Genomic DNA, 24,924 nt, shown 5'->3' with positions numbered 1-24,924 from the left:
TCCCCCCCTAGAGCCCCCTGTTTGTCCAGTGTTGGGATATTCTTAGTGTCCTCTACTGTAAAGACTGATACAAAATAATTGTTCAGTGTTTTTGCCATCTCCATGTTTCCCACCATTAATTTCCCGGTCTCATCCTCTAAGGGACCAACATTTACTTTAGCCACCCTTTTTCTTTTTATATAACTATAGAAACTTTTACTGTCTGTTTTTATATTTTTTGCTAATTTACTTTCATAATCTATCTTCCCTTTCTTAATCAATCTTTTTGTTATTTTTTGCTGTCTTTTAAAGACTTCCCAATCTTCCATCCTCCCACTAGATTTGGCTACCTTATATGCCCTTGTTTTTAGTCGGATACTATCCTTAATTACTTTACTTAGCCACGGATGGCTATCTTTTCTTTTACACCCTTTTTTCCTCAGTGGAATATATATTTTTTGGAAGTTGTAAAATAACTCCTTAAATGTACACCACTGGTCATGTACCGTCTTACCCTTTAATCTATTTTCCCAGTCCACTCTAATTAATTCCGCTCTCATACCTTCATAGTCTCCTTTATTCAAGCTCAGCACGCTTGTTTGAGATCCAACCTTCTCACCCTCTAATTGAATATGGAACTCAACCATGTTATGGTCACTCATTCCAAGGGGATCCTTTACTAGGACATTTTTAATTAATCCTGTCTCATTACACAGGACCAAATCTAAGGTTGCTTGCCCCCTGGTCGGTTCAGTTACATACTGCTCAAGAAACCCATCCCTAATACACTCAATGAACTCTTCCTCAAGGCTGCTCTGCCCAATTTGATTTGTCCAGTTAATATGATAATTAAAATCCCCCATAATTATAGCTGTTCCCTTATTACAAGCCTCAACTATTTCCTGATTAATACTCTGTCCAACAGAGTTGCAACTGTTCGGAGGCCTATAGACTACACCCACTAGTGTTTTTTTCCCCTTATTATTCCTTACCTCCACCCAAACTGTTTCACTATCCTGCTCCTTTGACCCAATATCATTTTTCTGTATTATAGTGATTCCTTCCTTTATTAACATAGCCACCCCACCTCCTCTCCCTTCCTGCCTGTCCTTCCTGATTGTTAAATAACCTGGTATGTTTAATTCCCAGTCATGGTCACCCTGCAGCCATGTTTCTGTAATGGCCACAAGATCATACCCATATGTCATTATTTGTGCCGTTAACTCATTCATTTTGTTACGAATGCTACGTGCATTCAGATAAAGAACTTTCAAATATGTTTTGTAACACTTAGTTCCTGTTTTTTCCCTTTTTAGTACTTTACTTTTTACTCCATACCTTCTGTCCCTTCCTGACACATTCTGTTTTTTAATTCCCCCACTGCTACCTAAGTCTATGACCTTCTCTGTTGTCATTTCTATTATTTGCTCTCTAGAAACCTCCCCCCCACTAATTAGTTTAAAGCCCTCTCTACAGCCCTAGTTATATGATTCGCCAGGACTCTAGTCCCAGCACTGGCCAAGTGGAGTCCGTCCCAACAGAACAGCTCCCTCCTGTCCCAGTACTGGTGCCAGTGTCCCAAGAAGCAAAACCCATTTCTCCCACACCAGTCTTTGAGCCACGCATTTAACTCTTTAATTTTATTTATCCTAGCCAAATTCGCTCGTGGCTCAGGTAATAACCCAGAGATTATTACCCTTGAGGTTCTGTTTTTTAATTTGACCCCTAGCTGCTCATACTCCTTTAACAGAACCGTCTTCCTTGTCCTATCTACGTCGTTTGTACCAACATGGACCACGACAACTGGATCCTCCCCCTCCCACTGCAAGTTTCTTTCCAGCCCAGAAGAGATGTCCTTAACCCTGGCACCAGGCAGGCAACACAGCCTTCGGGACTCCCGCTCTTGACTGCAGAGAACCCTATCTATCCCCCTAATGATACTATCCCCTACCACTACAACATTTCTTTTTACTCCCTCCACTTGAATGGCCCCCTGTACCACGGTGCTGTGGCCAGGTTGCTCATCCTCCCTGCAGTCCCCGCTCCCGCCCTCACAGGGAGTAAGAACCTCGATCCTGCTGGACAAGAACAAGGGCTGCGTCTCCTTCAACACTACATCCTGGATCCCTGTACCTTCCTCACTCGTAGTCACACCGTCCTGTCCCTGACCACGGACTACATCTGCAGTAATTAACTTCATAGGTGTGACCATCTCCTGAAACATAGAGTCCAGGAACTTCTCCCCCTCCCTGATGTGTCGCAGTGTCCGAAGCTCGGTCTCAAGCTCCATAACATGGAACTTGAGTTCCTCTAGCAGCAAACACTTGTCGCAGATGTAATCACCGTTAGCCTCAATGGGGTTCACCGGCTCCCACATCTCGCAACAGTAACACATCACCTGCTCCATTCTATATAATTAATTAAATTTCTTATTATTAGTTATGAAGACCCTGCCCGGATATAGATGATAATATCACACCACTATTCAATAGGACTTACCAACTTAAAGGTATGAAAGAGAAGAGAAGGAAGAAAACCAACCAACCAGCTGATCACCAACCTCCTCAGTGAGTGTCGACAGGATATTTACTTACCACACTTCCCTTGTTTTCGCTTACACTGTGCAAACATGCCTGCACCAATCAGATTCCTGATCATGCCCTGTATTCCTAGCATTGTAGCTGATGTTTGTTCCTGCTTCAATAATAGGATACGGTTTGCTGACTCGCTGTTCTCTATATAATAGCTGCTTACTATGTTAGTTCCTGCAGATATTAGTTCGTTAGTTATAAATGCTATCACCAAGCTTTCAAGCAGATTAACCCTTTCTTACACTATTAATCAAAAGTACTCCATTGTCTGTAAAACACTTTGGGATGTCCCAAGGTTATGAAAGGCGCTATATGAATGCAAGTCTTTCTCGCTGACGGACTGATAACCCGACCCGCAGACACTCCACCAGACGGTGTCATCCATTGAACTTAAAAACACCAAACCCCCCTGGATGCTGCAGGCTCGCAGTGATCCTGGGTCTCTGGCTGCTGCTTCCTTACCCTGAATGTGTTCTCGTAATTCCGGCAATGCTCCATGAAAGGGCTGTGGCCTCCCTCTGCCAGCAGGACCTTGGTGCTAATGTAGCGATGAGAGGTGGGCTTGCATATCACGGCGTTTGTTAGGGACATATTCCCCAGGGATGCAGGAGAGGCGGAAACTGGAAATGTCTTCGTGCCCACTAAGTTCCTGTTTTTTTTAAAAACAAAGAACATGGAACACAGTTAAAGACAGAACATAAAAATCTGCAAAAAAAAGTGTTCTCTGAACATAGATTTTTAAGTTATTAATACATAATGCAAACAGATAATGAAATTGAGGGGTTTGGTTGGGTTATATATAGAATAACAGATAGCTGGGAGTGAGTTACAGGCTGGAATCTAATTGAGGGATTCGGTTAGTTTGGTGCTATGAGATTTTAAATCAAAAGTGAGAGGGGAGAAAAAAAATCCTTTTCTCTTTAGCCCCCGCGTTGCCTGAAGGTGCTGATTATTACTGAGATTCAGCTCCTTGGGCACCAGTACCTCACCCAAGTGACTATTCTTTACATATCTTTCGGATGAGACGTTAAACCGAGGCCCCATCTGCCCTCTCAGGTGGATGTTAAAGATCCCGCGGCACTATTTCAAAGACGAGCAGGGGAGTTCTCCCCGGTGTCCTGCCCAATATTTATCCCTCAATCAACATTACTGAAACAGATTATCTGGCCATTATCACATTGCTGTTTGTGGGAGCTTGCTGTGCGTAAATTGGCTGCCGCGTTTCCTACATTACAACAGTGAATACACTTCAAAAAAGTACTTAATTGACTGTAAAGCGCTTTGGGGCGTCCTGCGCTCGTGAAAGGTGCTATATAAATGCAAGTCTTTCTCTTTTATGTCAACTTAGACAGTGAGTGTCAGCAGGCTATTCATCTGTGGCAGCAACACAGTTAACCCCAAACCAGGAAGGATCATGGGATAGTAATCAGCAGCAGGAACCCGGGCCAAATTTTTTCTCCCTTCTCCTCAGCCCACCCTCAACTGCTTTTCTAGCTGTGAGCAGTTAACTTAGCACAGACTGTGGATTAAAACCGGACACTCCTGGAGTGTATGGTTTAGTTACTCACTGGATAAACTGAATGAGCCACTGGGGCAGCTACCAAATCATGGACACTTAAACACGGAACTGTCACAGTGGCAGAATAATCCCTGTGGGGGTTTGGGGGGAGACCGCACATGGCTGTAGGCTACCATATTTTGGGGGGTTTGGTTGTGCTGGCCCTTAATGCTGAGGAAGACTCTATGAGGATGAATATTGAGCCAAATGTTGAAAGCATAAGAAAGAAAGAAAGAAAGACTTGCATTTATATAGCACCTTTCACGACCACCGGACGTCCCAAAGCGCTTTACAGCCAATGAAATACTCATTGAAGTGTAGTCACTGTTGTAGGAAACGCGGCAGCCAATTTGCGCACAGAAAGCTCCCACAAATAGCAATGTGAGAATGACCAGAGAATCTGTTTTAGTGATGTTGATTGAGGGATAAATATTGGCCCCAGGACACCGGGGAGAACTACGGTGTAACCAATTTGACTGGAGATTCAGGGGCTGCTTCAGATCCCTGCAGCTTTCGGTTGTCACAAACCTTAATTTATCCCGTTTGATACAAAAGACACCAGGAAAACTGAGTAATGAGAAAAGTGAATATTCACCGAAAAACAGGAGCGACGGCGCAGGAGGTTGCACTCAAAGTGAAGGTGAGCCAGAGCGCTGGAGTTACAACTGGCAGTAAAGGATGTGCAGAAGAGGTTAGAACCCATTGCAGCGTCAAGGATGACAGTCTGGAATGACTTAACTAGCAAATTAAACCCATAATCAGCAACTTACCTGTGACGGAACTGTCTCTAGATCTCCGGTCGCTCGGCAAGACAGAATTCAGCTTTGAAATTTTGCAACTATCTTGCCTACTGCAAACCCCGGTCTCCTTGATGTTCCCCTCTGTCTGAGTCCCGTGTGTAACTATTTCACTTTGTGAGGGCCACATACTGACATCAACAAGACTAAATATAAACAATCCCAGTGAATTGTGTCCTAGAGAGTTCCCTGAAATTCTGATAAAAATAGTGGCAGCAGGCAAGGCCTTGCTCCTGAGGCCTCGCTCTACCACTGGAGACGCCTGTCAATCACTCCCAGGAGAAACCGGGGCTGAAAACGGCACAAGATTTATGTGGACAAATGACTGGTATTCACGTCATCGTTCAGCCAAGAGCAGATAATGTGTTAATCCGTCCAGCACAGCCTGTACCACCACACTGACTATAAAAGGCAGGTGAAGGCCTGGCTGCCATATTGTGAGGTTACTGTACACAAAGCAAAGGGCAAGAAAGTGCTGACTGAGGTGGTTCATCCCCTGAACAGTCCGTGGCATTTTTGCACCCAAAAGCAGGGTACAAACGGATCATATACAGCTTAAAAAATAAAGTACTTGCATTTATATCACGCCTTTCACAACCCCAGGATGTCCCAAAGCGTTTTATAGCCAATGAAGTACTTTTGAAGTGTAGTCACTGTTGTACTGTAGGAAACGCAGCAGCCAGTTTGTGCACAGCAAGGTCCCACAAACAGCAATGTGATAATGACCAGATAATCTGTTTTAGTGATGTTGATTGAGGGATAAATATTGGGCAGGACACTGAGGAGAACTTCCCTGCTCTTCAAAATCGTGCCGTGGGATTTTGTACATCCATCTGAGAGGGCAGACTGGGCCTCGGTTTAATGTCTCATCCGAAAGACGGTAACTCCAACAGTGCCGCTGACAAATCGCACAGATGAGGACAGGATCGGCCAGGTGGTGATGCCCCCCACAGTCAATCATCCGTCTCACTATCCAGACTCACATGAAGGTATTGAATAACGGCTTGCACTATGGAACCGTACTCTAGCACGAGCCCAGAGAGAAATAAAGGAAAGGATGGAAAAAGAATAAAAGACAAGGATGGAGATGGGCTCGCTGCAGTCTGCAATGTGTGGTCGTGCCCAGCCCCCATGGACCACGCAGCACCAGAACTCTCCGCTGTTCCATATCTACATTTCCAAGAACTGTCAGATTTGGCAGTCACAGCTTGGAAATAAAACTATTCCATGTATTCAGATTATCCACCCACCACCTGTTAGCTGATGGAATGCAGCTCCACTCTAGTCAAGTACAGACTGTGTCTTGCACACTGAATTGCACGCTTGTCCATGTGCAAAGGCTGTTTGCACCACAGCCGTGGGCTCAACAAACCTCATGCAACATCTGGATGAATCCAGGACAAAGCAGCCCGCTTGATTGGCACCCCATCCACCATCTTAAACATTCACTCCCCCCACCATCGGCGCACCGTGGCTGCAGTGTGTACCATCTACAAGATGCACTGCAGCAACTCGCCAAGGCATCTTCAGCAGCACCTCCCAAACCCGCAACCTCTTCCACCTAGAAGGACAAGAGCAGCAGGCGCATGGGAACAACACCACCTCCAAGTTCCCATCCAAGTCACACACCATCCTGACTTGTCGCCGATCCTTCATCGTCGCTGAGTCAAAATCATGGAACTCCCTCCCTAACAGCACTGTGGGAGCACCTTCACCACACGGACTGCAGCAGTTCAAGAAGGCAGCTCACCACCACCTTCTCAAGGGCAATTAGGGATGGGCAATAAATGCTGGCCTTGCCAGCGACACCCACATCCCAGGAACAAATAAAAAAAATTACAGATGTTTACTGAAGCCTCATTATTTGGGATTGGGACCCCTGCGTAGACAAAGTTTCAGTTACAGACACGTAAGACCACTCACCCCTGTATTAAGATTGAGTAGAATGGGCCTATATAGATTGAGTAGATTGGGCCTATATTCTCTGGAGTTTATAAGAATGAGAGACGATCTCATTGAAACATATTCTTAGAGGGTTTGACAGGGTAGATGCTGAGAGGCTGTTTCCCCTGGCTGGGAAGTCTAGAACTAGGGGTCATAGTCTCAGGATAAGGGGTCAGCCATTTAGGACTTAGAGGAGGAGAAATTTCTTCACTCAGAGTGTTGTGAATCTTTGGAATTCTCTACCCCAGAGGGCTGTGGAGGCGCAGTCGTTGAGTATATTCAAGACAGAGATCGATAGATTTTTGGGCACTAAGGGAATCAAGGGATATGGGTGTGATGAAATATTCCATTCATCACTGCCTGTGACTGTGGTTGGTTTCAGGTTTCCCCTCACCATTGTATTGCCTGTGACTGTGGTTGGTTTCAGGTTTCTCCTCACCATTGTATTGTATATTGGAATGTATGGAATGTGTTGTGTGTAGGGCTCCGCCCATACCTGGCCTCTATGTAAGCCAGCTCAGTCTGGCCTCATATCCAGTACTGCAGAGCTCCAGATGGAAGATACCTCTCTCCACTGCGTGTTATCTTCTAAGTTAATAAAAGCCTTGTTTTGTTCCGCTAACATCGAGTCTCGGGATTATTGAGGCACATCAATTTTATTAACTTATTTTTCAACACAATGGATCAACTCCTGAAACCCGAACGTTTGGATTTGGATCAGCATGCTCCAGACGCATCAGCACGCTTCGGACACTGGTTTATGTGTATGGAATTCTTCCTGGACAATTCCGCAGCCGTCAAAGACGCTACGGACGCTGCGAGTATGAAACTCGGAATTCTGCGGAATTGGGTAAGCCACCGGGTTTACCCCCTCATCCAAGACGCCGACACGTACCTGGCCGCCTGCGACATCTTAAAGGCGCATTACCAGCAGCCTACGAATGAGGTGTATGCTAGGCATCTGCTCGCCATTCGCGCACAGCGACCTGGGGAATTGGTGGAGGAGTTCCTAGGCACCCTGAAAATGCTTGGCAAAGACTGCAAGTGCCGAGATGTAAAAGCCGCAGTGTACACCGACGAGCTTGTTCGCGATGCCTTTATCACAGGCCTCAGCTCCACTTACATCCGGCAAAGACTGCTGGAAAAAACGGGATTGGACCTGAAACAGGCTGCGGACACCGCGCGATCCCTGGATGTGGCCCAGAGAAACTCGGACGCCTACTCTTCAGCCCGCGCCGTCCACGCCGCCACGTGTGCACCAAGGGCGCCGCCATCTTGGAAGGCATCTTCCCCGCCCGGCAGCCCGACACCGTCGGGGCCCCGCTCTCCCCCCAGAAGCCCTACGACAGCCGCGACGTGTCGGGGACCCAACTGCTACTTCTGCGGGCAGCCAAAGCACACCAGAAACCTGTGCCCGGCGAAAGGCACCACCTGCTTTAAGTGCGGTAAGAAGGGGCACTTCGGGAAGGTGTGCAGAGGGAACCCCGCCGGAAAACCAAAACCCGCCACCGCCGCGTGTGCGCCGTGGGAGCGGCCATCTTGGACGCCATCTTGCCCGACATCGTGGGGTCCGCCGTCTTGTGAGCAGACAGCGTGGACGCCATCTTGTCTCGATCAGGGCCCTACAGTGGCATCGGTCACAGTGGACCAGACCAGGCCCCACCCGCTATCCAAATCAATGGTGGACATCGAGGTAAACGGGTGCGGGGTTAAATGTTTAATTGACAGTGGAAGCACGGAGAGTTTTATCCACCCTGAACTGGCACAACAACTCTCCCTAAAGGTGGTCCCTACTCGGGGTACCATCTCTATGGCTGATAAAACCCAGACATCGACCATTCTGGGTTACTGCACGGTACAATTGTCCGTTAACGGGACTGTATACGATAATTTTAAAGTATTAATCATGAAGAATCTATGCGCGAGCGTGATCTTGGGCCTGGATTTCCAGTGCAACCACCAAAGCATCACGCTCAAGTACGGTGGGTCCCAGCCGCCCCTCACAGCGTGCGGCCTGGCTACCCTGAAGGTAAAGCCGCCTTCGCTATTCGCGAACCTTACCCCTAACTGCCGGCCAATAGCGACCAAAAGCAGGAGGTACAGCTGGGAGGACAGGCGGTTTATCGCGACCGAGGTAGACAGGCTCCTGAAAGAGCGCATTATTGAATGCAGCAATAGCCCGTGGCGCGCCCAAGTGGTGGTGGTAAGGGGTAGTGAGAAGAAACGGATGGTGATCGACTATAGCCAAACGATCAACAGGTACACCCAACTAGACGCCTACCCGCTACCCCGCATATCAGAAATGGTGAACCAAATCGCCCAATACCGGGTGTTCTCCACCATCGACCTCAAGTCAGCGTACCACCAGCTCCCTATCAGACCAGAGGACCGCCCGTACACCGCCTTCGAGGCGAACGGACGCCTCTACCAATTCCTCAGAGTCCCCTTTGGGGTGACGAATGGGGTCTCGGTCTTCCAGAGGGAGATGGATCGCATGGTCGATGACCACCACTTGCAGGCAACCTTCCCCTACCTCGACAACGTCACCATCTGCGGTCACAACCAGCAGGATCACGACTCGAACCTCGAGAGGTTCCTGAAAACCGCACAAAAACTCAACCTCACCTACAACGAGGACAAGTGCGTTTTCAACACCACGCGCCTCTGCATACTAGGCAGCATGGTGGAGAATGGGGAAATCGGACCAGACCCCGACCGATTGCGCCCCCTACGGGAGCTGCCCCTGCCCAACACTCCCAAAGCCCTGAAAAGGTGCCTGGGGTTATTTTCTTATTATTCCCAATGGGTCCCCAACTACTCCGACAAAGCCCGCCCCCTCTTGAAAGCATCCTCTTTTCCGCTCTCTGCTGAGGCCCACGCCGCCTTCAAAAGCATTAAGCAGGATATTGAGCGGGCCACGCTACAGGCAGTGGACGAGAACACTCCATTTCAAGTGGAAAGTGATGTGTCTGACTTTGCCTTGGCGGCCACCCTCAACCAGGCGGGGCGGCCCGTAGCTTTCTTCTCGAGGACCCTCCAAGGGCCCGAGATCAGACACTCCTCCGTGGAAAAGGAGGCCCAAGCCATCGTGGAGGCAGTGCGCCACTGGCGCCACTACCTAGCCGGCAAACGCTTCACCCTACTTACCGACCAGCGGTCGGTAGCGTTTATGTTCAATAATAAACAGAGGGGGAAGATCAAAAATGATAAGATTCTTAGGTGGCGGATCGAGCTCTCCACCTTCGAGTATGACATAATTTACCGGCCAGGGGCCCTTAACGAATCCCCAGATGCCCTCTCACGAGGGATGTGTGCCAGCGCCACCGGGGATCGGCTACAGACCCTCCACAACGACCTCTGCCACCCAGGGGTCACGCGGCTGTTCCACTTCATAAAGTCCCGCAACTTACCCTACTCGATTGAGGAAGTTCGGTCTCTGACCAGGAACTGCCGCACTTGCGCTGAGTGCAAGCCTCGGTTCTACCACCCTGATAGAGCCCACTTAATCAAAGCTACACGGCCCTTTGAGCGGCTCAGCTTAGATTTCAAGGGCCCCCTCCCGTCCGTCGACCGCAATGTTTACTTCCTGAACATTGTGGACGAATACTCCCGGTTCCCATTCGCCTTCCCCTGCCCAGACATGACCAGCGCCACGGTCATTAAATGCCTCAACAGCCTGTTCTGCCTGTTCGGTATGCCGAGCTACATCCACACGGATAGGGGGGCGTCCTTCATGAGTGAAGAGCTACGCCAGTACATGCTGTCCAGGGGTATCGCCACGAGCCGTACCACCAGCTACAACCCCCGGGGTAACGGTCAAGTGGAGCGAGAGAACGGGACAGTATGGAAAGCAGTCACTCTAGCTCTAAGGACCAAGGGCCTCCCTATCTCCCGCTGGCAGGATGTCCTCTCAGATGTGCTCCATTCGATACGGTCGCTATTGTGTACTGCCACTAATGCCACGCCTCATGAACGAATGTTTAGCTTTCCCCGGAAATCCACCTCAGGCGTATCCATGCCGTCATGGCTCTCCACCCCAGATCCGGTATTCGTGCGAAGGCATGTGAGGGGCCATAAGACGGACCCTCTTGTGGAGCCAGTGCACCTACTCCATGCCAACCCCCAATACGCGTATGTCCGGCACGCCGACGGAAGGGAGGACACCGTGTCAATAAAAGACGTCGCCCCAGCCGGTAACGACAACAACCACGGCAATAGCAGCAACAACGACCACAGCAACTGTTACCCACCCACTACTCTTTCATCACCCCCGGAAGAACATCGACCAACGGCACCCCCACCAACTACCCCTTCAACAACCCTGGCGGCACCCCCGGCAGAGACCCAGGAGGCCACCGGGGACACCCAGCCGACACCCGCGACACCACAACAGCCACGTCGGTCGCAGAGGACTACCAAAGCCCCGAACAGACTAAATCTATAGAAGGGGTGAATGTGATGAAATATTCCATTCATCACTGCCTGTGACTGTGGTTGGTTTCAGGTTCCCCCTCACCATTGTATTGCCTGTGACTGTGGTTGGTTTCAGGTTTCTCCTCACCATTGTATTGTATATTGGAATGTATGGAATGTGTTGTGTGTAGGGCTCCGCCCATACCTGGCCTCTATGTAAGCCAGCTCAGTCTGGCCTCATATCCAGTACTGCAGAGCTCCAGATGGAAGATACCTCTCTCCACTGCGTGTTATCTTCTAAGTTAATAAAAGCCTTGTTTTGTTCCGCTAACATCGAGTCTCGGGATTATTGAGGCACATCAATGGGGATAGTGCAGGAAAGTGGAGTTGATGTAGAAGATCAGCCATGATCTTATTGAATGGTGGAGCAGGCTCAAAGGGTCGTATGGTCTACTCCTCCTATTTCTTATGTTTTATATACTCGTTTGACCCTTTTGATTTCATAGATGGGGCTAATAACTAAAATAATAACTGGGTGAAGCAAGTGTGTGAATGAGCAGAAAACTGGTAAGGAGAAATGGCAGACGTATGATATCAGAATAAGATGATCTGTGCAGACAGATGATAAAAGGGCTGGTACCAGGGTATCCTTCTCAGAAAATATACAGGAAGGTGTTCTGGATACATTCAGGTGTGCCAGGCTGTATAGAGTAGATGGCTGGGAATGAAGAGGTAACAGAGAGAGTAAACATAATGCAGTAGATGTAATTTATCTAGATTTCCAAAAGGCCTTCAATAAGGTACCACATAATAGACTAACGAATAAGGTCAGAGAATGCGGAGTCAGGGGACAAGTAGCAGAATGGATAGCTAGCTGACTGAAAGACAGAAAGCAGAGAGTAGGGGTAAAGGGTAACTATTCCGAGAGGCAGAAAGTGGGAAGTGGGGTCCCACAAGGATCAGTGCTGGGACCACTTTTGTTCACAATTTATATTAACGATTTAGACTTTGGAATCAAAAACACAATTTCTAGATTGCAGATGACACCAAATTAGGAGGGATAGTCAACACTGATGAGGACTGCAACAAATTACAGGAGAACATTAATAAACTTGCAGAATGGGCATATAATTGACAAATGAATTTCAACATAGATAAATGTGAGGTATTACATTTTGGTAAGAAAAATCAGGAGGTTACATGTTACTTGGAAAATAAGAATCTAAACGGGGTAGAGGAGCAAAGGGATCTGGGAGTACAAATACACAAATCACTAAAGGTTGTGACGCAGGTCAATAAGGCCATAACAAAAGCAAACCAAGTACTAGGGTTTATTTCCAGAAGGATAGAATTGAAAAGTAGACAAGTTATGCTAAACTTACATCGAACCTTGTGTGATGAAATATGCCGTTCATCAGGCACTGTATTCTCTGTGTTTAGTTTAGTTTCAGTTTCATTTCCCCACCGGTACTGTATTGTGTGTAGGGCTCCGCCCATACCTGGCCACTACTTAAGCAGGCTGCACTGCCTCACAGGCAGTGCAGCAGATCTTTGGATGGGAGACACTTCTCCACTGTGTATTACTTTCTTAGTTAATAAAAGCCTTGCTTTGCTCCGTTAACGTCGAGTCTCGGATTCATTGAGGCACATCAATTTTATTAACTAAATTTTCAACGCAATGGATCAACTCTTGAAACCCGAACGTTTGGATTTGGACCAGCATGCTTCGGACGCATCGGCACGCTTCGGACACTGGTTTAAGTGTATGGAATTCTTCCTGGACAATTCCGTAGCCATCACAGGCGCTACGGACGCCGAAAGTATGAAACTCGGAATCCTGCGGAATTGGGCACAGGCGCTACGGACGCCGAAAGTATGAAACTCGGAATCCTGCGGAATTGGGTAAGCCACCGGGTTTACCCCCTCATCCAAGACGCCGACATGTACCCGGTCGCCTGCGACATCCTAAAGGCGCATTACCAGCAGCCTACGAATGAGGTGTACGCTAGGCATCTGCTCGCTACTCGCGCACAGCGACCTGGGGAATCGCTGGATGAGTTCCTAGTCACCCTGAAAACGCTTGGCAAAGACTGCAAGTGCCAAGATGTAAAAGCCGCAGTGTACACTGACGAGCTTGTTCGTGATGCCTTTATCACAGGCCTCAGCTCCACTTACATCCGGCAGAGACTACTGGAAAAAACGGGATTGGACCTGAAACAGGCTGTGGACACAGCGCGATCCCTGGATGTGGCCCAGAGAAACTCGGACGCCTACTCTTCAGCCCGCGCCACCCACGCCGCCACGTGTGCACCAAGGGCGCCGCCATCTTGGAAGGCATCTTCCCCGCCCGGCAGCCCGACACCGTCGGGGCCCCGCTCTCCCCCCAGAAGCCCTACGACAGCCGCGACGCGTCGGGGCCCCAACTGCTACTTCTGCGGGCAGCCGAAGCACACCAGAAACCTGTGCCCGGCGAAAGGCACCACCTGCTTCAAGTGCGGTAAGAAGGGGCACTTCGGGAAGGTGTGCAGAGGGAACCCCGCTGGAAAACCCGCCACCGCCGCGTGTGCGCCGTGGGAGCGGCCATCTTGGACGCCATCTTGCCCGACCTCGTGGGGTCCGCCATTTTGTGAGCAGACAGCGTGGACGCCATCTTGTCTCGATCAGGGCCCTACAGTGGCATCGGTCACAGTGGACCAGACCAGGCCCCACCCGCTATCCAAATCAATGGTGGACATCGAGGTAAACGGGTGCGGGGTTAAATGTTTAATTGACAGTGGAAGCACGGAGAGTTTTATCCACCCTGAACTAGCACAACAACTCTCTCTAACGGTGGTCCCTGCTCGGGGCACCATCTCTATGGCTGATAAAACCCAGACATCGACCGTTATGGGTGACTGCGCGGTACAATTGTCCGTTAACGGAACTGTATACGATAATTTTAAATTGCTAATCATGAAGAATCTATGTGCGAGCGTGATCTTGGGCCTGGATTTCCAGTGCCACCACCAAAGCATCACGCTCAATTACGGTGGGTCCCAGCCGCCCCTCACGGTGTGCGGTCTGGCTACCCTGAAGGTAAAGCCGCCTTCGCTATTCGCGAACCTTACTCCCGACTGCCGGCCAATAGCGACCAAAAGCAGGAGGTACAGCTGGGAGGACAGGCGGTTTATCGCGACTGAGGTGGACAGGCTGCTGAGGGAGCGTGTCATTGAACGCAGCAACAGCCCGTGGCGCGCCCAAGTGGTAGTGGTGAGGGGTAGCGAGAGGAAACGGATGGTGATCGACTATAGCCAAACGATCAACATGTACACCCAACTAGACGCCTACCCGCTACCCCGCATATCAGAAATGGTGAACCAAATTGCCCAATACCGGGTGTTCTCCACCATCGACCTCAAGTCAGCGTACCACCAGCTCCCCATCAGACCAGAGGACCGCCCGTACACCGCCTTCGAGGCGAACGGACGCCTCTACCAATTCCTCAGAGTCCCCTTTGGGGTGACGAATGGGGTCTCGGTCTTCCAGAGGGAGATGGACCGCATGGTCGATGACCACCACTTGCAGGCAACCTTCCCCTACTCGACAACGTCACCATCTGCGGTCACAACCAGCAGGATCACGACTCGAACCTCGAGAGGTTCCTGAAAACCGCACAAAAACTCAACCTCACCTACAACGAGGACAAGTGCGTTTTCAACACCACGCGCCTCTGCATACTAGGCAGCGTGGTGGAGAATGGGGAAATCGGACCAGACCCCGACCGATTGCGCCCCCTACGGGAGCTGCCCCTGCCCAACACTCCCAAAGCCCTGAAAAGGTGCCTGGGGTTATTTTCTTATTATTCCCAATGGGTCCCCAACTACTCTGACAAAGCCCGCCCCCTCTTGAAAGCATCCTCTTTTCCGCTCTCTGCTGAGGCCCACGCCGCCTTCAAAAGCATTAAGCAGGATATTGAGCAGGCCACGCTACAGGCAGTGGACGAGAACACTCCCTTTCAAGTGGAAAGTGATGCGTCTGACTTTGCCTTGGCGGCCACCCTCAACCAGGCGGGGCGGCCCGTAGCTTTCTTCTCGAGGACCCCCCCAAGGGCCCGAGATCAGACACTCCTCCGTGGAAAAGGAGGCCCAAGCCATCGTGGAGGCAGTGCGCCACTGGCGCCACTACCTAGCCGGCAAACGCTTCACCCTACTTACCGACCAACGGTCGGTAGCGTTTATGTTTAATAATACAGAAGGGGAAGATTAAAAATGATAAGATTCTCAGGTGGCGGATCGAGCTCTCCACCTTCGAGTATGACATAATTTACCGGCCAGGGGCCCTTAACGAATCCCCCGACGTCCTCTCACGAGGGATGTGTGCCAGCGCCACCGGGGATCGGCTACAGACGCTCCACAACTACCTCTGCCACCCAGGGGTCACGCGGCTGTTCCACTTCATAAAGTCCCGGAACTTACCCTACTTGATTGAGGAAGTTCGGTCTCTGACCAGGAACTGCCGCACTTGCGTTGAGTGCAAGCCTCGGTTCTACCGCCCAGATAGAGCCCACTTAATCAAAGCTACACGGCCCTTTGAGCGGCTCAGCTTAGATTTCAAGGGCCCCCTCCCGTCAGTCGACCGCAATGTTTACTTCCTGAACATTGTGGACGAATACTCCCGTTTCCCATTCGCCTTCCCCTGCCCAGACATGACCAGCGCCACGGTTATTAAATGCCTCAACAGCCTGTTCTGTCTGTTCGGTATGCCGAGCTACATCCACACGGATAGGGGGGCGTCCTTCATGAGTGAAGAGCTACGCCAGTGCATGCTGTCCAGGGGGATCGCCACGAGCCGTACCACCAGCTACAACCCCCATGGTAACGGCCAGGTGGAGCGAGAGAAAGGGACAGTATGGAAAGCAGTCACTCTAGCTCTAAGGACCAAGGGCCTCCCTATCTCCCGCTGGCAGGAAGTCCTCCCAGATGTGCTCCATTCGATACGGTTGCTATTGTGTACTGCCACTAATGCCACGCCTCATGAACTTGTCTTTCCCCTGAAATCCACCTCAGGCGTATCCATGCCGTCATGGCTCTCCACCCCAGGTCTGGTATTTGTACGAAGGCATGTGAGGGGCCACAAGACGGCTGGAAGTGAGTTACCAGGCTGTATAGAGTAGATGGCTGGAAGTGAGTTACCAGGCTGTATAGAGTAGATGGCTGGAAGTGAGTTACCAGGCTGTATAGAGTAGATGGCTGGAAGTGAGTTACCAGGCTGTACAGAGTAGATGGCTGGGAATGAGTTACCAGGCTGTATAGAACAGAAGGCTGGGAATGAGTTGCCAGACTGTACAGATGTTATGAGCCATGTGAGTGAAGCTGAAGATTTTTCTCTTTAAGTATATTGTATGAGTGATTGAGTCCTGAAGCAGAGGCACTGAATTGGGCAAATTTGGGTGAACTGTTTATGCAGAGGCCTCATCAAACACCCCAGGTCTGGCAGAATAAACCTAAACATGAAGAAGGGGCACTGGGGTGAGGTACCAGGTGGTCACCAGTGCCTACAGAACCATACTGTATCAAGGGGTATTCCTTGCCTTTGTGAAAGGAGGACAGAACTACTGAGAAAAGGGAAGATAAAAACAAGTTCAAGATGTTTACTGATACAAGACTGAAAGTAACTAAAATGGCCGCCAGTCTCCCTAATTTTCATTACTTCAATAGATCCTCAAGCTTCCACGATGATTAACTGGCTCCATCATGTTCCTGATCTTTGATTCTCATCCTTGTTTTCAAATCCCTCCGTGGCCTCGTCCCCTTCCTATCTCTGTAACCTCCTCCAGCCCTACAACCCTCCGAGATCTCTGCACTCCTCCAGTTCTGGCCTCTTGTGGATCCCCAGTTTCATTCACCCCACCATTGGCGGCCGTGCCTTCAGCTGCCTGGGCCCTAAGCTCTGGATTTCCCTCCCTAAACCTCTCCGCCTCTCCTTTAAGACATTCCTTAAAAGCGGCCTCTTTTCCCTTGTCTGATAGCGCTCCTGTGAAGCGACCGTGGGACGTTTTACTACCTTAAAGGCGCTATATAAATGCAAGTCGTTGTTGATCTCTGCTATTAATCGTGGTGTCGGTAGACCAGCTTACATTCCATTTCCATTGTTAATTCCAGTTCCTGGGCCCCCTCCAGTTACCGACCCAGAGCGCCGTTGGTTCAGGAAGAGCAGAGGTTCCAGACACCGCGCAAACTCTGGCCTGTACTCCGTGTTAATCTGGAAAAAGAAATTACCACAGTTTAACCTTGAGCCGTGTTCCTTTCCCACTGTTCCACGCCGGCTGCTTTGATCTTACCTTGCTGCTCTGTGTTGGCCTCAGGCGGTGGGGGAGTTTAACGATCTTCTGCAGTCTCTCCATCAGTTGCTGCGAAGAAGTAAAGAGAAAGACATCTGAAATTCGTCACGCAGGTTAGTGTTGCCAACTCTGGTTGGACGTATCCCTGGAGGTTTCATCACATGACCTCCCACCTCCATCCACCCCGCCCGGTCAAACAGCCTTTTCTCGGCCCATTTCCAATATTTCTATAACTAATAAACAAAAGTGTTTGAAGAATATGAAAAAAGACAACCTTTTTTTTTTAAAGTCCCTATGGTTCTTCTTCCGAGTTGTTTGCAGCAGGAGATTAAACTTCAAATCTTGGAGACTCCAGGGCAATCCTGAAGGGTTGGCAACCCGACACAGATGCCCTGACTCACATCACTTCTGAACGCTCTTTTAAAAAAAAAATGTACTGAGCTCATTACAGAATAAACAAAGTGTCTGTGACGGCCCAAAGCTCTCGGAGGCCTGAGCCCCCGCGGGGGTCAATCTGTCCACACCTCGCACCTTCGGAACTCGGCTCAGTTTCCTCCCTGTCAGATGTTCTGCAGGTTGGAAGGCTGGCGTGTGAGGGACCTCACTGAGGAGACCATCATATCCCGTTCACCCATCATCCCTGCGCTCGCTGACCTACATTGGCACTCGGTCCGGCAATGTCTCGAATTTAAAATTCTCATCATTGTGTTGAAATCCCACAATGGCCTCGCCCCCCTCCCTACCTCTGTAGCCTCCTCCGGCCCTACAACCTTCTGTGATGTCTGTGCTGCTCCAATTCTGGCCTCTTGCACATCCACCACTTCCATCGCCCCCACCATTCTAAGATCTGGAATTCCCTTGCGAAACCTCCGCCTCTCTTCCTCTCTCTCTTTTAAAATGCTCCTTAAAACCTACCTCTTTGACCAAACTTTTGGTCACCTGTCCTAATATCTCCTTATGTGGCTCGGTGTCAAAGTTTGTTTGATAATCGCTCCCTGTGAAGCGCCTTGGGACGGTTTTACTATGTTAAAAGGGCTATATAAATGCATGTTGTTGTTGTTGTTGAAAGGTGTCTGATACTCAGGGTTAAACTGCAGCAGCTCAAACTGTGAGTGGAACTTTTCCAACAACACGGTGCTGCCAAACTGTGACTCATTAGGACAAACCAAGGAGAGTGGCTTGGGCTGGGAGGGGGGGAATCACACACAAACACACAAGTCTGTACATGGCAGAACAATGACTGGAATGCCCTTATAACACCTCGACGTCGCAAAAGATCAGAGTGATCACACATCCCATACTCCCCCATGCAATGAGCTTTTAATCTCTGAATAAAACCCATTTACCTTGGATGTATTTCAGGAGGGGACATTGTTGTTTTTAAATGAGTGAGAAATTACTGCCATATCCATATATCCAAAGCTCTGCTGCTTGTATCCTAACTCGCACCAGGTCCCGTTCACTCATCACCCCTGTGCTCGCTGACCTACTATGGCTCCTGGTCCCCACAACGCCTCAATTTTAAAATTCTCATCCTTGTTTTCAAATCCCTCCATGGCCTCGTCCCCTCCCCATCTTTCTAACCTCCTCCAGCCCTACAACCCTTTGAGATCTCTGCGCCCCTCCAATTCTGGCCTCTTGAGCATTCACGACTTCCTTCACCCCACCATTGACGGCCGTGCCTTCAGCTGTCTAGGCTCTAAGCTCTGGAATTCCCTCCCTAAACCTCTCTGCTTCTCTCTCCTCCTTTAAGACGCTCCTTAAAACCTACTGCTTTGACCAAGTTTTTGGGGTGAGCCATGCGTCTGTCGGCCTCAGTTCACCTAGCTTAGGGAGGGGGAAAGTCGGCTATGGTTCCCAGTCCTGAATGTTGCTTAGTGCCCCCTGCTGGAAAGTTGTGTAGGTGCATGTTGGCTAAGGGCAATATGGAGCTCGATTGCGATGCCCCACACAGTTGAACAGATTGTCTAGGTTCATTCACGGTCAGACAGGTGCCTCAGGAGAGGAAGCAAAACAATTGGGGAGAAAAAGAGGAAAAAATAAAGAGAAAAAGAAGTTGTTTAAAAAGAGCATTGAATGGGGGAGGAGGTCATTGGGAGATGGAATGTACCTGGGGGTCAGTGGGGGGTCAATGGGAGGGATCACTGGGAGATGGAATGTACCCGGGGGTCAGTGGGGGGTCAATGGGAGGGGATCACTGGGAGATGGAATGTACCTGGGGGTCAGTGGGGGGTCAATGGGAGGGATCACTGGGAGATGGAATGTACCCAGGGGTCAGTGGGGGGTCAGTGGGAGGGGATCACTGGGAGATGGAATGTACCCAGGGGTCAGTGGGGGGTCAGTGGGAGGGATCACTGGGAGATGGAATGTACCCGGGGGTCAGTGGGGGGTCAATGGGAGATGGAATGTACCCGGGGGTCAGTGGGGGGTCAATGGGAGGGATCACTGGGAGATGGAATGTACCCGGGGGTCAGTGGGGGGTCAATGGGAGGGATCACTGGGAGATGGAATGTACCCGGGGGTCAGTGGGGGGTCAATGGGAGGGGATCACTGGGAGATGGAATGTACCCGGGGGTCAGTGGGGGGTCAATGGGAGGGATCACTGGGAGATGGAATGTACCCAGGGGTCGGTGGGGGGTCAATGGGAGGGGATCACTGGGAGATGGAATGTACCCAGGGGTCAGTGGGGGGTCAATGGGAGGGGATCACTGGGAGATGGAATGTACCTGGGGGTCAGTGGGGGGTCAATGGGAGGGGATCACTGGGAGATGGAATGTACCCGGGGGTCAGTGGGAGGGGATCACTGGGAGATGGAATGTACCCGGGGGTCAGTGGGGGGTCAATGGGAGGGATCACTGGGAGATGGAATGTACCCGGGGGTCAGTGGGGGGTCAATGGGAGGGATCACTGGGAGATGGAATGTACCCGGGGGTCAGTGGGGGGTCAATGGGAGGGGATCACTGGGAGATGGAATGTACCCGGGGGTCAGTGGGGGGTCAATGGGAGGGGATCACTGGGAGATGGAATGTACCCGGGGGTCAGTGGGGGGTCAATGGGAGGGGATCACTGGGAGATGGAATGTACCTGGGGGTCAGTGGGGGGTCAATGGGAGGGATCACTGGGAGATGGAATTTTCCACTTCCAAACCCAGGGGTGCTGAGGCCTACTGCTGACCTGGCTGAGATCAGGTAACTGAGCAGAGACTGCGGATCAGACCTGGGCCCCTCCTGTTATCTACGTCCCGGTGTGTTTACCAACCGGGAAATCGAGGTGTAAAAAAGACCATTCATCCACCGACAGGCTGATTTCACTTCAGTACCAAGTGCATTTTTCAGGCCCTCCAGTGGGCTGGAACGAGTCCACTTTCCATTCATGTCACATGGCTTTCAGGAATTACTGCTCCTACTTACATAGCCCAAGTCCAGGAACTCAAACTTATTAGCAGAGCTGAGGAAAGCAGAACAGGTGACGAGGTGGACCTGTATCAGGAAGAAAGAGAGAGAGAGAGAGATCAGTCTGTCTCGTTCATTTACTTGAAAGGAAGCAAAGAAAGAAATGCTTGTGTTTATGTTGGACCTTATGACATCTTCAAAACATTTCAAAGTCATAGAGTCATGGGGGGAAAAATTCTGTTGCTTTGTGCTTCCCGTTAGCGCCCTCTTTGGGTGCTAATGGGGCGCAAAGCAACTAGCGCCCAGGCGCGGCACCGCCAACACCTCCCGCGAAATTCAGCGGGAGGTTAGTGGCGGTGTTAACCGTTAGTGCCCCTGACTTACTGCCGGATGCTATGTCTGCCGGGGTCTGGGGGGCCTACCTGTGGCTGGGGCAGCCATTTTTGTTGCTGGCTGCCTGCCAGCACCTGCCCCCCTGCCAGCACCTGCCCCCCTGCCAGCACCTGCCTCCGTTGCTGTCCCCAGCCCCCGTGAAGCCCCCCCACAGGGTGCCAGCTGCTCTCCGTGAGCCCGGCACTCCTCTTGAGTGCCGGGCTCGTTTGCCGGCACTCCCGATCCCTGGTGGTCCAGCTGGGCGCCAGGATGTGCTGCACCAGGCCCCTCCCCTTTAATAAGGGGGGGAAGGCCTGCAGTACCGCGGCGCGATATTGCCTCGCAGCGCCCCAAGAGGGACACGGGGCGCTTCCAGTAGTGCCCCTCCTCCCTCTCGGGGCGCTACCTGGGAAAATAGGCCACGGGGGCGCGACTCAATTTTTCCCCCATACAGTCATAACAGCACAGAAGGAGGCCATTAGGCCCATCAGGTCCGTGCCAGCTCTCTGTAGAGCAATCCAGTCAGTCCCATTCCCCAGCTCTATCCCAGTAGCCCTGCAAGTTTATTTCCCTCAAGTGCTTATCCAGTCTCCCCTTGAAAACACTGAGTGTGTTCGCTTCCACCACTTCCGTCAGCAGCGAGTTCCAGGTCCTCACCACTCGCTGCGTAAAAAAGGTTTTCCTCACATCCCCCCTGTATCTTGCCTAAAACCTTAAATCTGTGTCCCCTAATCCTTGTGCCATCAACTAGTGGGAACAGCCTTTCCCTGTCTAGCCTATCCAAACCCGTCATAATCTTGTACACCTCTATCAAATCACCCCTCAACCTCCTTTGCTGTAATGAAAACAAATCCAGCTTCTCCAACCTGTCCTTGTAGCTAAAATCCCCCATCCCCGCAACCATTCTGGTAAATCTCCTCTGCACCTTCTCAAGGGCCTTCACATCCTTCCTAAAGTGTGGTGACCAGAACTGGATGCAATACTCCAGTTGTAGCCTAACCAGCACTTTATAAAGGTTCAGCATAACTTCTCTACTTTTGTACTCAATACCTCTATTTATGAAGCCCAAGATCCCATATGCTTTGCTAACCACTCTGTCAATATGTCCTGCCACCTTCAGTGACCTATGCGCATTAACTCCCAGGTCCTTCTGTCTCTGCACACTCTTTAAAACTGTGCCATTAAGTGTATATTGCCTCTCCCTGTTCCTTCTGCCAAAATGCATCACCTCACACTTCTCTGTATTAAATTCCATCTGCCACTTGTCTGCCCATTCTGCTAGCCTTTCTATGTCCTGTTGCAGTCGATTGGTATCATCCTCACTGTTTGCCACATCACAAGTTTGGTGTCATCGGCAAATTCAGAAATCTACTTTGTATTCCAATATCCAGGTCATTTATATATATCAAAAAAAGCAGTGGCCCCAGCACTGACCCTTGGGGGAACACCACTGTCTACCATCCTCCAGTCTGAAAAACAGCCATTTACCACAACTCGCTGTTTTCTGTCCTTAAGCCAATTCCTTATCCAAGCTGCCACTGACCCACCTATTCCATGAGCCTCAATTTTGTTAACCAGCCTTCTATGTGGTACTTTGTCAAACGCCTTCCGAAAATCCATGTAGACAACATCCATTGCATTCCCTTCATCAATCCTCCCTGTTACTTCATCAAAAAATTCAATTAGATCAGTCAAACACGATCTGCCTTTTACAAATCCCTGTTGGCTCTCCTTAAATAGCTTAAACCTCCCCAAGTGCCCGTTAATTTTTTCCTTGATGATTGTTTCTAAGACTTTATCCACCACTGATGTTAAACTGACTGGCCTGTAGTTACTAGGATTGTCCTTACACCCTTTCTTGAACAAGTGGCCTAGTTTTCAGTTCAGTGACTGTTTTGTAGGTAGAGAAAGAGTGAGGTACACAGATAAAGAGTCAGGTACACAGATAGAGATAGAAAGAGAAAGAAAGAAAAGAAAAGGAAAGGAAAACAAAACAAAAAAAGAAATAATTTGCATTTATAAAGCACCTTTCACAATCCCAGGATGCCCCAAAGTGCTTTACAGCCAATTAATTACTTTTGAAGTCACTGTTGTAATGTAGGAAACACGACAGCCAATTTGTGCACAGCAAAGTCCCACAAACAGCACTGTGATAATGAGCAGATAATCTGTTTTAGTGATGTTGGTTGAGGGATAAATATTGGCCAAGACACCGGGGAGAACTCCCCCTGCTCTTCTTTGGATAGTGCCATGGGATCTTTTACATCCACCTGAGAGAGCAGACGGGGCTTTGGTTTAACGTCTCATCTGAAAGACGGCACCTCCGCCAGTGCAGCGCTCCCTCAGCACTGCACTGGGAGTGTCAACCCTTGGATTCTGTGCACACAGAGAGGGAGACTGAGTGTTGTAGCTCAAATGCCCAGTGGCACAGGGCAGGGGAGTTGGGGCACCTTTTTAACCCCATCAATCTTTCAAATTTCCCGTCTCTGCTGTATTACCGGATGGTGAGGGTTAGCTTGGCCCCTCCCTGCAGGACAGGGAATCTCTGGCAGGGCTGCTCTCTCACACCCGCCAGAAGGCCCAGTGCTACCCTGGCCGGGGTCTCTGATCAGGCGGCTCAGCCTGTCAGTCAGATACACCTGAAACCTGGGGGGGCTTGCAAAGTAAGAACACAGTGTATGGACACCCACATGAATAAAACGCAGAGAAATATAAATCCACACAGAGATCAGGGCAGGTAATGGACAAAGACTTTTTATACATGAGCAATGTATAAAGTTTCCAGCCACCGGGAGAACCCTTTGTATTTATTTTAACTTTCGATAAATACTCAAGAGAAAGTAGCTGTCCCAGTGGCTCAGTAGCTGGGCCATATGGATCAGGATGGTTCCAGGTTTGACTCCTGGCAGTTCAGGCTCGGTGGTGATGCCATACATGGGGGAATAGCCTACTGACTCCCACCGTCTGGGTGCACACACATGAAGAATGGCCAGGAGCAGAAAGGATAAAATTAACATAAATAAAACATAAAAAGATGCTTAGTGCCGCAGACTTAACTCCAGTTAATGTGAGAGTTCTGATTATCCTCTCTCACTTGCCCAGTTGAACCAATTATTTACTGTTTGACTTTCCTTGCAGTGAGCAGCGGGTTTTCTGCTTTGCAGCAGCCTGTCTGACCACTGCTCCTGCACCCCCCACACCCCCACAAGTTTCTGGTTCACTCACCTGAAGGGTGGGCAGGAGTGCGGCCATATTCGAGAGCTGCTCTTTAAAAGCTTTCTCTTTCTCTTCATGTTGACTAGAAAAAGAATCAGAAAATTTAAAGATGGAGCGAGAGGCTCCTGTTTGCATTTTGTTCCCTTTCTGTGTTTCTTCCTGGTCCTCCCTGCCTGCCCCGCTGCACCCTTCTCCCCTGAAGCTGCTGACTCTCACTGGGGTTCAGGACCCCTCTTCTCCTGAAGGTGCTGACTCTCACTGGGGTTCAGCTTCCCTCCTCTCCTGAAGGCACTGACTCTCACTGGGGTTCAGGACCCCTCTTCTCCTGAAGGTGCTGACTCTC

At 50.1% G+C, this 24,924-nt stretch overlaps 1 protein-coding gene across 3 annotated transcripts in view; it reads right to left on the bottom strand.

Annotated features, from left to right (window-relative positions):
* rnf207b (ring finger protein 207b) overlaps positions 1 to 24,924 on the bottom strand; it is a 60,448-nt gene that overhangs the window by 9,405 nt on the left and 26,119 nt on the right. For all 3 annotated transcript variants that reach the window (XM_085967221.1, XM_085967222.1, XM_085967223.1), the window contains 5 exons: positions 24,591 to 24,663; positions 21,012 to 21,080; positions 17,602 to 17,670; positions 17,398 to 17,522; positions 3,033 to 3,219 (listed from right to left, as the gene is read on the bottom strand). In XM_085967221.1, the coding sequence (XP_085823347.1) occupies positions 3,033 to 3,219; positions 17,398 to 17,522; positions 17,602 to 17,670; positions 21,012 to 21,080; positions 24,591 to 24,663 (523 nt within the window). The remainder of the gene's footprint in view (positions 1 to 3,032; positions 3,220 to 17,397; positions 17,523 to 17,601; positions 17,671 to 21,011; positions 21,081 to 24,590; positions 24,664 to 24,924) is intronic.

This window comes from Somniosus microcephalus, chromosome 25, assembly GCF_052327205.1.
Source record: "Somniosus microcephalus isolate GS21.2 chromosome 25, FLI_Smic_1.0, whole genome shotgun sequence".
NCBI lineage: Eukaryota > Metazoa > Chordata > Chondrichthyes > Squaliformes > Somniosidae > Somniosus > Somniosus microcephalus.
Note: the sequence above shows the minus strand (reverse complement) of the source record. Positions and strands in the feature narration are given on the sequence as shown.